Source organism: Piliocolobus tephrosceles, chromosome 6 (assembly GCF_002776525.5).
Source record: "Piliocolobus tephrosceles isolate RC106 chromosome 6, ASM277652v3, whole genome shotgun sequence".
Lineage (NCBI taxonomy): Eukaryota > Metazoa > Chordata > Mammalia > Primates > Cercopithecidae > Piliocolobus > Piliocolobus tephrosceles.
Genome location: NC_045439.1, coordinates 141,542,791 through 141,556,164, shown reverse-complemented (window position 1 = coordinate 141,556,164; position 13,374 = coordinate 141,542,791). Strand labels below are relative to the sequence as shown.

Here is a 13,374-nt window from a genome sequence, read left to right as displayed (position 1 = left end):
CTTCTCATGAATGACTCTAGGCAACTCTTTACTATCATTGTGCCTGTTTTACAGAAGAGAAAACTGAGGCTGAGCGGTTTCGTGACTGGCCCTAGGTCACACAGCTAGGGAGTGCCAAAGCCAGGAGTCAGTGTGATGCCACATCCCACCTTTCTAACCATGACATCATATCTCCCTCCTAAAAGAAATCCATTCATTAGGGCTGTAAGTGGTAAATACCGCCTGCTCATCACAGCAAAACAAACGATAACAAGGTGCTGATTTGAGCAGTGCTGGCTGCCTCGGAAGCATTGGCCAATTGGTAGTGGTCAGTCCCTGATTAGGAATAGAAGTGATTGGGCTTAATTTAAGCTTTGTTCAAACAGCCAGCAGAGTGGTGGGACATAGCCAGGACTTCCTGGGCTCATTCACGTTGCCCAAATAAATGTCCAGCCCAGGGACAGCTTCCCAGCCCAGGGAATTACACACATGGAGCAGAGTCATTCATTCGTCCTTTGAACAATCATCCAGAGTATCAGAGACTCGCAGACACTGCTTCTTGGGTAGCCATAACTGTGTCCCCACTTCCCAGGGTGCCAGACCTACATGGACATCGTCATTGTCCTGGATGGCTCCAACAGCATCTACCCCTGGGTGGAGGTTCAGCACTTCCTCATCAACATCCTGAAGAAGTTTTACATCGGCCCAGGGCAGATCCAGGTGAGCATCTCTTGGGCCCTCTTCTGAACAGGGCCACCCAAACCTATGGCAGGTGCTGCCTTAGGTCTAGGCGAGATCTGTGTGTGCACAAAGGAGGTGTAGGTAAGAGGACAGAGGTAGTAGGGCCAGCCGGCACCAGGGCGCTGCAGCTCAGGACACTCCTCTCCAGTGCAGCACATCAAATGACAGTTTGGGGGAGGGCTCACTTCACAGGTCAGACATAACACACCACCTATGAAGACTTAGACAAGCTAAAAAGTGAGAAGGAAGGTGGGAATGGTTGAGTGGATGCTAGAGCCCTGTTGAGTGAGGCACAGGGGAGAATTAGACATATAGATCGTGGAGGGAAGATGGCAGGAGAGGAGGTAAGGGCTGCTAGGCTCATATATCTGAAATGCTGCCTGGCTAAAGCGAGGTAGATTCATTCCCTTTTATTCTGCCTGAGTGAGGACTAATGACTAGAAGTTATTAAATGGCAGATTTCAAGTCAATCTAAGAAATTATTTGTAACAATTAGGGCTGTTAAAAAGGGAGTGGACTTTCTCATGAAGTAATGAGTTCCCCACCACCAGAAGATCATCCTTTAGGGTATCATGGGTGAAAATCCAGCATTAGAAGGGCACGTGTGCCAAATAAACCGTGTGGGCTCATCCAATAGGAACGTTTCATTGTTCTATTCCTACCATAGGTCTTGAAGCTTTTTGTTTATTTCGAAGCTATTAATATCGTCATTATTTTATCATCCATGGGGATAAAAGAACCTCTTCTCTAACAAGTTTTAAGGAACCTCAGTTTTGGAGTTTGGTAAACACTGTGACCTTACACCCACACTGTTCGTAATATTTTGGACTTAGATTCTTGCTCCGCTTTTGTTTTCCTAAGAAAGAAGCATAATTGTTGGGCCTTTCTTTCAATCACAAAGTCTCCATTCTCTATATGCACCCCTTCTTGTGCCACCAAGCTGTCCATTCATTCCCAGAACTTTGCAGTACCTACTTCCCTTTGGCTGTGGTTACTTTCTTGCAAAGGTCCTCAGCCCTCCTCCCTTCTGAATTATCACACAGAAACAACTCCCGGGGATCCTCACTCTCAAATTCTAAGTTTCAGGGGGTCAAAATGTTCTGTTGCCCTCTCCTCTACCTTGCAGGTTGGAGTCGTGCAGTATGGAGAAGATGTGGTGCATGAGTTTCACCTCAATGACTACAGATCTGTAAAAGACGTGGTGGAAGCTGCCAGCCACATTGAGCAGAGAGGAGGAACAGAGACCCGGACGGCATTTGGCATCGAATTTGCACGGTAAAAAAAAAAAAAAAAAGTAGAAGAATTGTAGTTATCTATTGCCATGTAACATACTACCACAAAATTTAGTACCTTGAGACAATAATTTCTTAATTCCTCAGAATTCTGGGGTTTGACTGGGCTCAGCTGGTTGGTTTTCTCTTGGGTCCTCTCAGGTGGTTGCAATCTGGTGTCACCTGGATCTGTTGTCATCTCAAGGTTCTCACATGACTGGCAATTGTTGCTGGCTGTTGGCTGAGAGCTCATCTGGGACTGGTGACCTGAGCACCCACATGTGGCCATGTGGCTTGGTTTCCTTGTGGCATGGCAACTGGAGTTTTAGAGAGAGCGTCCCAAGAGAGAACTTTCCAAGAGACCCAGGCAGGACCTGGGAGACTGCCTGTAACCTTGTCTCAAAGTCCCAGAATATGACTTCTGCCACATTCTGTTGGTTGGGCAAATGACTGAGCCTAGCCCAGACTCAAGGGGAAGGGAAGCTGGTTCTGCCTTGATGGATGAATAGTGAGGTCATTTTGCAGAAGAGCATTTAGGATGGGGAATACTGTTGCAGCCAACTTTGAAAAATAGCTTCTGCCACAGACACTCTATAAGAAGTAGGTTCTGTGAGGGTGGGGTCTTCTTATGGAGAGTTAGTAATCAATGGAATAGAAAGAACGCAGTCAAATCTGACACCTGAGACTGTAGAGTAGTGAGGCTGATTCCTTAAAAATCACACCAGAACTTGGCCGGGTGTGGTGGCTCACACCTGTAATCCTAGCACTTTGGGAGGCCGAGGGGGGCAGATTGCCTGAGCTCAGGAGTTTGAGACCACCCTGGTGAAACCCCATCTCTACTAAAATACACACAAAAAATTAGCCAGGCATGGTGGCATGCGTCTGTAGTCCCAGCTACTTGGGAGGCTGAGGCAGGAGAATTGCTTGAACCCAGGAGGCGGAGGTTGCAGTGAACCAAGATGGTGCCACTGCACTCCAGCCTGGTGACAGAGCGAGACTCCGCCTCAAAAAAAATAAAATAAAAAAGTAAAATAAAATCACACCAGAACTCACTCATCCGGATAAATGTTATCCCTAGACGTTGTCCATGCAGAAGTCTGCATGCTTATTCCAGTAATGTTGTTGCTCAAAACATGGTGGTCATCCCCCCACTGAAATAAGCCGATTTTAAAAGCAATGCCCCAGATCTCTCGAGCCAAGACCTAAACTCGTAAGATGACTGTGTCAAAGGCATTTAGATTTTAAATGTCTAAATGTTACACCTATAAATATGAGTTCTGCTACATTTGTTGAGACCACAGACCTGTTACCTTATGATCCCACCTTATGTAGGGTTAGTTGATGTGTTTTTAAAAAATCCACAATGTAAGAGCTATTGAGGCCAGGTGCAGTGGCTCAGACCTGTAATCCCAGCAGTTTGGGAGGCTGAGGTGGGAGGATTACTTGAGCCCATAAGTTTGGGACCAGCCTAGGCAAAACCATGAGACCTCATCTCTACTAAAAAAATACAAAAATTAGCCAGGCATGTTGGTGCATGCTTGTAGTCCTAACTATTCAGGAGGCTGAAGTGGGAGAATCACTTGAGCCCAGGAAGCAAAGGCTGCAGTGAGCCAAGATCACACCACTGCACTCCACCTAGGCAACAGAGTCAGACCCTATCTCAAAAAAAAAAAAAAAAAAAAAAGAAAGAAAAGAAAAAAAGAACTATTTAGTAGTATTGTGATTTCATGTGCTCAAAAGATTAAGATTTTTCCAACCTCATAACTCTTTACAATTAAGTCATTGCTTAACTAGCGTGTTTCTGTTTGCTGATAAAACTTGCTCAAGCTTTTCCTAAATGAGCATTTCTCCATGTGAAGGTGGCTCTCTTACTCATCCTCACAAGGAATAGGCCATTTTTCTGCTTCTGTTTTGCCTTCATCGGGGTAAGACCTGAGACTCCCAGCAGGCCCTTGTGAAATGGCTGGGGCAAGGAAGGCAGCCCATAACCACCAGCTCTCACTTTCTCAGTGTGAAGCTAACTGACTCATACAGGAATAAAACCCACTATTTGGACCTGACTTTACAACTCACCAACCTCACGTCAATTATTTGTGTGTGACTCACCAGGTAGTTTGAACCATCCCTGACTCATGAGCACTGCTGAGGTTGCAATCTTCACCTCAAATGAAGGTCGGAATTCTGATCTTCCCAACCTGCCAAATTCAAGTCCCAGACTACAGCTGGTGCCTTTTAAGGTGAAAGGTTTTCTGTCCTCACTCAGTTTATTCTTAATGCATTTCTTTTTCCTACGCTCCTACGAAAGGGCAAAGATTCAGGCCATGAACATGAGGGCTTATGAAGATGTCGGTAACCTGTGGGTCCTGGCTATGGCGGCTCACAGTCTGATGGGAGGGCTGTGACAAGTGTTCACCCTAACCCTGACTCAGTGAGGATGAGAGAGGGAGAGGCCCCCATGGAGGGGCCAAGGAGAACTGCCAGGAGGAGGCAGCACTGGACCTGTCCTGGGAAGACCCTGGGATTCCAACAAAAAGAGGTGAACAGAAGACGTGCCACACAAGAAATTCCACCCTGATGCCAGCAGAGGAGAGGGAAAGTCAAGGAACATTTGCATTCAGAGATGCACTCCTCTTGACCACAGCAAAGAGTTCATGTTGGTGGGAAGTGAGCCATGTAAAGATGGTGGGAGTGATGATGTTGTAGTTAAAACCAGCATGGGTGGCCATGGCAGGTTCTTGAGTACAAGAGTGTGATCATCAGATATACACGTTAAGAAAACGAGCCTGGCAGCTATGTACAGCAGGGAAGCGGAGAGGGCCCCTGAACAACGTGGTGTGATTCTACCTTTGGCCACATAACACTTTATTGAGCATCTACTATGTGCCTCTCACTATTTTAGGCACCAGGGCTAGATCAGTGAACAACATAGGTACAAATGCTGTGCCCTCGTGAGCCGACATTCTAGAGAGAGAGGCAGACAATAAACAAATAAATAAATAACATAGCATACTAGGAGATGAAAGCTATGGGGAGAATGAAGTGTGGTAGGGGAGTACAGCAGTTGCAGAGGGCAGGTACGGAATCAGCATGAACAGGGCGGCGAGGAAAGGCTTCCCTGACAGATGACCTTTGACTGGAGATTTGAAAGGAGGTGAGGGAGTTGTTGGCAAGCAGACGGCTGGGAGGGGACAGCTCAAAGGCTTGGTGTGCCTGAGGACTCCAGATCATTGAAGAGTCCAGTGTAGGTGGGGGTGAGTGAGCAGGACCAGAAGCTAAGAGAGGAAATGGGCCAGATTTCAGAGGGCTTAGGGAGCCGTTGTCAGAACCTGGGCTTTCCCTGAGAGAAAGAGGAACCTGTGCAGGTTTTGAGCAGAAACGAGCTATGACGTGGCCTCAATCTCCATGGGCCACTCTGGTTTCTAGGCCCATGGAGCCTGTTGTTAGCATAAAGCTCTCACTGCTCTCAAGGAATGTATAATCTAATTTACAAACGAACAAATCCAAGTCCCTTTCCCAGTGCAGAATCACAATTTAAAATCTGATGATTCATGCTGATATTCACACAATTACAGATTCATATGACATTCACACTATTCCACTCTATGGAAATATGATCCTGACATTTTTCTTGGCTCCATATATAATAAAACATGTTTTGCTCCTGCCATGCTTTTTTGCAGGGCATTTTATTCCTGGGCCTGGCCCTTCCATGCAGTCACGGAAGCATCTAGAATCTCCTTGGAAAGAATAGCAGAGTTCTCCTGCTACTGGGTTGAGCTTGAGCTCAAAATCTGCTCTCGTCATGTGGCACGTGCTTCTGCAGGCTTCAGTCCACAGCACATACTAAAATTAGTGGGTTTTTTACGGCAACATATCCAGCATATTGGAGCACTGCTAAGAGAATGGCGGATGTTTTTTCTCTTTGCTGGTAGTTTGAAGATGTTCTAAACTAATTTATTTCAGCTTTTGTAAATTCCTCAACTCCTAAATCATATGCGTCCGTTCCTCAGTGTGCTACGTAAGAAGAGATACCTGCGATACCAAAGCCATGTGGCTCTTTAACCTGTCACTACAGAGCTTAAATGTGTGGCCTGTCCTGCCTTGCTATGGGTCAGACTCATGAGGAATAACGTCAGAGTCTAAGACTAACATTTATTTTTAGGTCCTTATTGGCAAATTATAACTTCTGGGCCAGACTCCTCAGTGAGACCATGTCTATACCCCTCAGAACCTCATGGTCTAAAGGAAGTCAGGCCACAGGGACACCAAAAGCCAGTGGTGATTTGGCAGCCAGTTTTTCACACTTTGTAGCCCAATGGCCCACTACAAGAGCCTGTCTGCCAGGTTGACGGTCGAGGTGCCAGCCCTGCTGTCCCCGGGCTGGATTGCCTGATAAGTGGGCTGAGCTCATGCTCCGGACACTGAAAACAAAATAAAAAGTGAGAAAGAGAAATATTTGTCATGGATTTGATATTTAATGTTTCCCAAAATAGAATCAAAGCAATCCTTGTGAGGAAGTCAGAGCTCTGTCAGGCCTCATCGCACGTATTTTATGGGTCAGTTTTGTCTGGATGCCGAGTCACCCTGGCACATCCTGTTTTCAGTACTAAGGAAAGTGAGTCTCAGCTCTGGATGCTCACCAGAACGTTATAAAATACTCATGCCAGCCAGGCACGGTGGCTCATAGCTGTAATCCCAGCACTTTGGGAGGCAGAGGCGGGCGGATCACTTGAGGCCAGGAGTTCGAGACCAGACTGGCCAACCTGGCAAAACCCCATCTCTATTAAAAATACAAAAATTAGCCAAGCGTGGTGGCACAGGCCTCTAATCCCAGCTACTTAGGAGACTGAGGCACGAGAACCGCTTGAACCTGGGAGGAAGAAGTTGCAGTGAGCTGAGATTGTGCCACTGCACTCTAGCCTGGGCAACAGAGGGAAACTCTGTCTCAATTAAAAATAAATAAACAAATAAAAATACTAATATCCAGGCCACCATCCCAGAGATTCCAATTTCAGGGGTCTGGCTGAGGCCGGGGCATCAACAGCTTTTGTTTGTTTGTTTGTTTGTTTGTTTGTTTGTTTTGAGACAGAGTCTTACTGTCGCCCAGGCTGGAGTGTAGTAGCGTGATCTCGGCTCACTGCAACCTCTGCCTCCTGGGTTCAAGCAATTTTAATCCTCAACCTCCCGAGTAGTTGGGATTACAGGCGCATGCCAACACAGCCGGCTAAGTTTTGTGTTTCTACTAGAGGCAGGGTTTTGCCATGTTAGTCAGGCTGGTCTCGAACTCCCGACCTCAGATCATCCGCTCACCTTGGGCTCCCAAAGTGCTAGGATTACAGGCGTGAGCAACCGCACCCGGCCAACAGTTTTTAAAGGCTCCCTCCACAAGATGCCAGTGAGCAGCTGGAGTTGTGAACCACTGACTTAATGCCTCTAAAGGTTGTCACCTGCCCCTGAACTCCCCTCCCAGGTCCACCTCATCTCTTTGGCCTGCCCAAAACAGCAAGGTCAGGACTCCAAAGGAGCTTTTCAACATTTCATTTAAAGACAACAGATCTAAGAACCTTCTGAGCAGCTGGTGAAAGAGTAGCTCTGGCCATCTCAATTCAGCTACTTTTTTGGTTCGAGGTCCTGGCACCTGTTGGGTTGCCCAAGGGGGACTTAGTCCTGGTTTCTGTGGCTGCCCCTCTGCAGGAGCGTCAGGGGCTGCCCCAATCCCACTTCCTTCTCGTGACCCTGCCCCTGCGTTTGGCTTCCAGCTCAGAGGCTTTCCAGAAGGGCGGAAGGAAAGGGGCCAAGAAGGTGATGATTGTCATCACAGACGGAGAGTCCCACGACAGCCCAGACCTGGAGAAGGTGATCCAGCAAAGCGAGAGAGACAACGTAACAAGATACGCGGTGGCCGTAAGTCCTGGCCCGCCCAAGGGCTCCTGATGGTCTCTTACAGGCTTTGCCATCAGATCCCCGGGGACTCCAAGGGACTAGTTCCAGGCAGTATCACAAGTGTCCAGGCCCTCAAAAGAGCCTCCCATTTCATCTTCTAAACAACAAGTTGAGAATCTTTCTGCACTGCTCTGGCCTATCCACAAAAGCTGTGGGTTTGGGTTTCCCCCCCATCCATTGCCAGGGAGGGTCTGGAACCTCAGAAAACTGGAACACACCTCCAAACCTCCCAGCTCCCAGACCTTAGCTTCGCACAAAGGCTTTATCTTGTCCCTAAAAGAGAGCCCATTCCACACACAAATGGCATCCCAAGGAACTCTCACAGCTACCGGCCCTGGCTCCAGCCCGCCCTGGGGTCCCCAGGGTCTAGGCCGTGTGGTATATGGGAAAGTCTGTGCTATGTTCTGGTTTGTGGTTCCTGCCCCTGTTCCCTGGCAGGTCCTGGGCTACTACAACCGCAGGGGGATCAATCCAGAAACTTTTCTAAATGAAATCAAATACATCGCCAGTGACCCCGATGACAAGCACTTCTTCAATGTCACTGATGAGGCTGCCTTGAAGGACATTGTCGATGCCCTGGGGGACAGAATCTTCAGCCTGGAAGGTGAGCAGTGCATGCTAAGAGGGGATCCACGCTCTCCTGGGCTTATATCAGGTAAACGCCACAGAGCACAACCCAATCCCACAAAACAGAATGGCTTAGCAAAAGTCTTCCATAAAAATAAATGCCAGGCCAGGCATGGTGACTCACGCCTTAATCCCAGCACTTTGGGAGGACAAGGTGAGTGAATTGCTTCAGTTCAGGAGTTCAGGACCAGCTTAGGCAACAAGGCAAAACCTCATCTCTTTAAAAAAAAAATTTACAAAAATTAGCTAGGTGTGGTGGTGTGTGCCTGTAGTCCTAGCTACTTGGGAAGCTGAGGTGGGAGGATCACTTGAGCCTGGGAGGTTGAGGTTGCAGTGAGCTGAGATCATGCCACTGCACTCCAGCCTGGGCAACAGAGCCAGACCCTGTCCCCAGAAATAAAGAAGTCATAAATTCCAACAACTGAGTATTACTCCATGCCGGACGTGAGGCTGTGCGTTTTATGAACAATGCTGAAAGGTTACTTTGCTAATGTTCTCATTTTTACCGCTGGGAGAACTGAAACTCAAAGGAGTTCAGTGACCTGCCAAAGATCTCACAGCTTGGGAGGGTGGTGGGCTTTGAACTAGGTTTCCAAATTTCGCAAAAATAAAATACAGTGGGTGTGGCAGGCTTAGGTTAAAACTTATTTGTTGCCTGAAATTCAGTTTTAATTGGGCATCCTGTGTTGCATCAGGCAACCCTAGCTTGTACCTAGCAGAGTCTGACTCTGTATCCTGAAACCCTTAATCCCTATATGCCAACTGCTTCCACTCCACCAAAAGCATTTTTTATTTTTGGAAGAGTCCTTCAGATTGCCTCTCTCCTTGTGATTTAAGCTCCATTTTTGATTTGATTTGCACGAATTTCGTTTCCACCATTGCTATAGTGAGCCCTTCCAATATCGGGCTTTGGGCATATGGGAGGATTATAAAAAGAAATAGAAGGCCATGTAAAGCCTGAGAAGTCTGCAGTGCATTGGAAATGACAAGCCACAGACACACGAAAAGAGATTAAAATGGCCCTTGTAAACAAGGGCAGATGAATATAAAGTATGAACGTGAGCCTTGACACCCACTCCAGAACTCAAATATCCAAATCTGTGTATTTCTCCTCAAAATGGTCACCTTGGATGATGAGAACATTGGTTCCAATGATGTGTTCAGGGAGCCCCTCCGTGGGGAGAGGCTTTCAGCACTCATGGGATTTCTTACGCAAATCTGCAGTGGTGACAGACCTCCCTCTGAGGGTGGATTTGATGTTTGAGGTCCATCCAAAGGCATCTGGAACCAAAGCTAGTGAATAAAGGAATGAACAAAGTGGGAAATTCCATTTCTTGCCAAAAACGTACACTATTTCTGTGCACTTTTGCTTGCTTCCCCCCCCCTCCCCCATTTTAGCAGTCTTACAGTATGCAGGCCCTATAATATAATTTGTCCCGAGCCCTTTTCAGAAGTAAGTGGGCTACCAGTAACAACCCACACGGGCACCTGGAAGGTGTGTGGTGCTCCCCACCGCACAGAGTGCTGGGGAGGGCTGAGGAGGCTGGCACCCTACTGGCCTCCGCTTCAGAGCCCCACCTTGAAAGAGAGCTCCACCCCCTAATGATGCCCCAAGGAAGCAGGAGCTGTGGGTTGAGCGGCAGCTCTGTCTGGAGCTAAGTGATTGGTCATAGAGCTGACATCTCTCTGTCATTCTGTTGCAGGCACCAACAAGAACGAGACCTCCTTTGGACTGGAGATGTCACAGACAGGCTTTTCCTCGCACGTGGTGGAGGTACGTGGTGGAGGTTCCAGCAGAGAGCCCCGCCTCTGTCTCTCAGGGCATGCACTTTCCCTTTCTAGCTCTCTCAATCTGTCATCCACCTTCGCAGATGGGCTGGCTCTTCTCTCTTTCTCTCTTTCTTCCGGTTCTCTTTCTTCGGGTCTCTCTGCCTCCCATCTTCTGTGGGCTGGAAGAGGGGAGTCGAGGTCTTCCACCTATTTATATCGTCTTAAGCCCTCTTCAGAAGTGAATGGACTACAGTTAATAATCCCATAATTTCACCTGTGAGGTGCGGGGTGCACTTCCCATTCAGTCCAGAGAGCCTTGTGCAAAATCTAGGGCAGGTGGCAAAGCCAATGGCACGTGCCTCGGATAGTTCCAGTGCCCGAGGAGGCCTGCACGTCAGGGCGTGTCCCCATGTCAATGTTGGGAGGGTATCCAGATGTTCCAGCTGTGCTCTGGCAGGTGACTCACAGGCACCCCCACTGTGCGGGTGCTGCATCCGATTGCAGAGGTCCTGGGTGGGGGGCTGGCCCACAGAGAGAGGGTGTGGTGTCACAAGCAACATGTGACATCTGGGACTCTGCATCACTCCCCTTCTGTGTGCTTGTGTGCTTCACCTGGTGGTGCTTCATAAGAAGAGGCTGGAACCTCCCCGGATTGCAAGGGGTACAGAAGAATCCATGTCTGTGAATATGCTTAATGTACTGTAGAGTCCTGCCCAGGATTGTCACATGGGAAAATATACCAGCTACGTCTGTCAGTATCGATACGTGCTCCCGTGGGTGTGCTTTGCACAGCCAGGTGCATGTGTGTGCGTGTGTGTGTGTGCCTGTGTGTGTTCTGCCTGGGCTGGCACCATGAGAGTGTACTTATTCCTCCTAATTTACCAGAGAAGGCCCGTTAGTGCATCCTAGTTATATGTCACTGTCATCCTCCCATTGCCCTCTCCTAACTCCTCGGTGAGGCGGATAGGGGAGGACTCTTTGTTCCTAGTTTACACATAAAGAATTGGAGGCATGAGAAGGTTAAGTGACCTGCTGGAGTAAAATTCATGAGAAAAATATTGGTCTCATGCTCTTTCCTCTAGACCAAGCAGCTGCTCCGTGAGAGGGAATCTCCGGGGGTCTGAGTCAGAACTTCCAAACTGGAGGGGAAGGGGACACGTGCGTGACACGCAGCTGGCAGATGGACGGAAATGCCACTCACACTCAGACTTTTCTGAGTTGCATCTGGACAGTTTCATGCCCACTGTCTTGAGTAACAGCAAGATGTAAATGTAGCTGCCCTGTCCTAATAGCAGCCCTGTTACATGTGCACAGCGGTTTAAACTTTTCCAGGAAATTCCTGCACCTCATTTCATGCCAGAACAGCCCTACAAGGATGGCAGGTGATAATAGTTATCCCGTTTTAGGTGGTTGGATCAGCCACTCTTTTTAGTGCCTTCTCTGTGCCGGGTCCTGAGCCTGATGCCAGGAGAAGCAGAGGCGGGAGTCCTGCCCTCAAGGTGCTCAGAGTCCCAGGGTAAAGAGCCCAGCACAGAGAGGTGAGAGCATCCGTTCACATTGGGGCAAGCAGAGTCATGTGGTTTGCAGGACCAGTCCTGGTCTCCAGACTCTGAGGTCAGAGCTGATTAGAGAATGCAACAAGGAAATGCAATTTAATTAAATCTAACAAGCATTTGTTAAATGCCGCTAAAGTGCCAAAAGGACCCAGAAATGATTCTTGCCATCAGGAGTCAACTTGCAAACAATCGTGAATGGCATTTCTTAGCTTTGAGAGTAGGATGAAAGAAACTATAGATGCCTCCTAGGTAAGAGTGTGCAACACCTGACGGCCCCCCATCCGAAGACCCCCTGCTCAATGCGGGGAATGGGGGGAGACATGGTCATGCCTAATGTTAACCAAAGCAATGTGATCAGGGTAGTACAGAAGCAAGGGCCTCTGCTCAAAGAAGGGATGGTCAGGGAAAGATCCGGGAGGGCTTGGCACTCGAGCAGCCCTTAAAGGACACAGATTTCAGCAGTCCTGGGTAGCAGTAAGCAGGAGAATAGAGAGCATTGTGGACACACACTGTGCGACATTCTGGCACAGCTCAGAGGTCAGCCCTGGTGTTGGGGACAGAAGAGAAAATGAATGTCCCAATGTTTCCTTTGTCCATTCTACAGACCTTTTTTTAGTATCTTCATGTGTGTCAGGCTCTGTACCAGGTACATTAAAGAAACATTTCAGCTGACAGCCGTTCGTAGCCTAGCTGGGGAGAAAAACTCTTAAATAATAAGTTCACTGTCCTGCTTCTAAAATCATGATCTGTGTATGTCTAGGAATCGCAGAATCTAAAAAGAAGAGGACATTAAGATGGGCTTCAGGGACTCAGGGAAGCTTGAGTGGAGCCTTGAAAGTGGCCCAAGCAATTCAGTGTTGAGCAAGGTGATCCTTGCAGGATCAACAGGTTCCCCAGCTTCCAGAGTGGGGAGACCCAGGAGCTCACAGCCCCAGCACATGACTTCGGTCAAGTCAAGGTCATGACTGTCATGTGCAAGCCCTTGCACACATGCTCAACTTCTCTGTTCCCCAGGCAGAGGGGCCCAGCTTGCCTCTCCCATATACCCTAGTTCTTCCATCACCCCTGACATTTTCATCTAATTGGACTTTAAAAGAGACGACGATCACATTTGAATCTGAGACTCTTTAGTATCAAAAATGAAAGCAAAAAAACCTTTCAAATGCACAAGAATGGTGTACGCATGATGGGCTGACTGGCGCTGTGACTGGCCACTGGGTGGCTATTTTAGAGCACAGAGGTCTTTCAGTGCCAGGCTGCTGATGCCACCATGATTGGCCACAGAGATCCTGTCCCCAAGAGTCTAGCTCCTCAGCTCTGAGGGTCAGTTAGGCCTCCCTGGGGATCAGGGCTATTGGGTCCAGCCTTTCCACTTTGCCCTGAGTATGTCTGTCTCCCAGGCAAGCCCCCAGACTTCCTCCCTGCCAGAAGTGCCACAGATGGTCTCAAACAGCTGCTGCCCAAAAAGATACTGAAGGAACCTGAGG

The 13,374-nt window shown here is 48.3% G+C and overlaps 1 protein-coding gene across 1 annotated transcript in view; it reads left to right on the top strand.

Moving 5' to 3' along the window:
* Positions 1-13,374, top strand: part of ITGA11 (integrin subunit alpha 11) — a 131,271-nt gene that overhangs the window by 75,648 nt on the left and 42,249 nt on the right. The window contains exons 6-10 of the mRNA XM_023220911.1: positions 572-699; positions 1,847-1,995; positions 7,751-7,895; positions 8,373-8,538; positions 10,265-10,335. Coding sequence (XP_023076679.1) covers positions 572-699; positions 1,847-1,995; positions 7,751-7,895; positions 8,373-8,538; positions 10,265-10,335 — 659 coding nt within the window. The remainder of the gene's footprint in view (positions 1-571; positions 700-1,846; positions 1,996-7,750; positions 7,896-8,372; positions 8,539-10,264; positions 10,336-13,374) is intronic.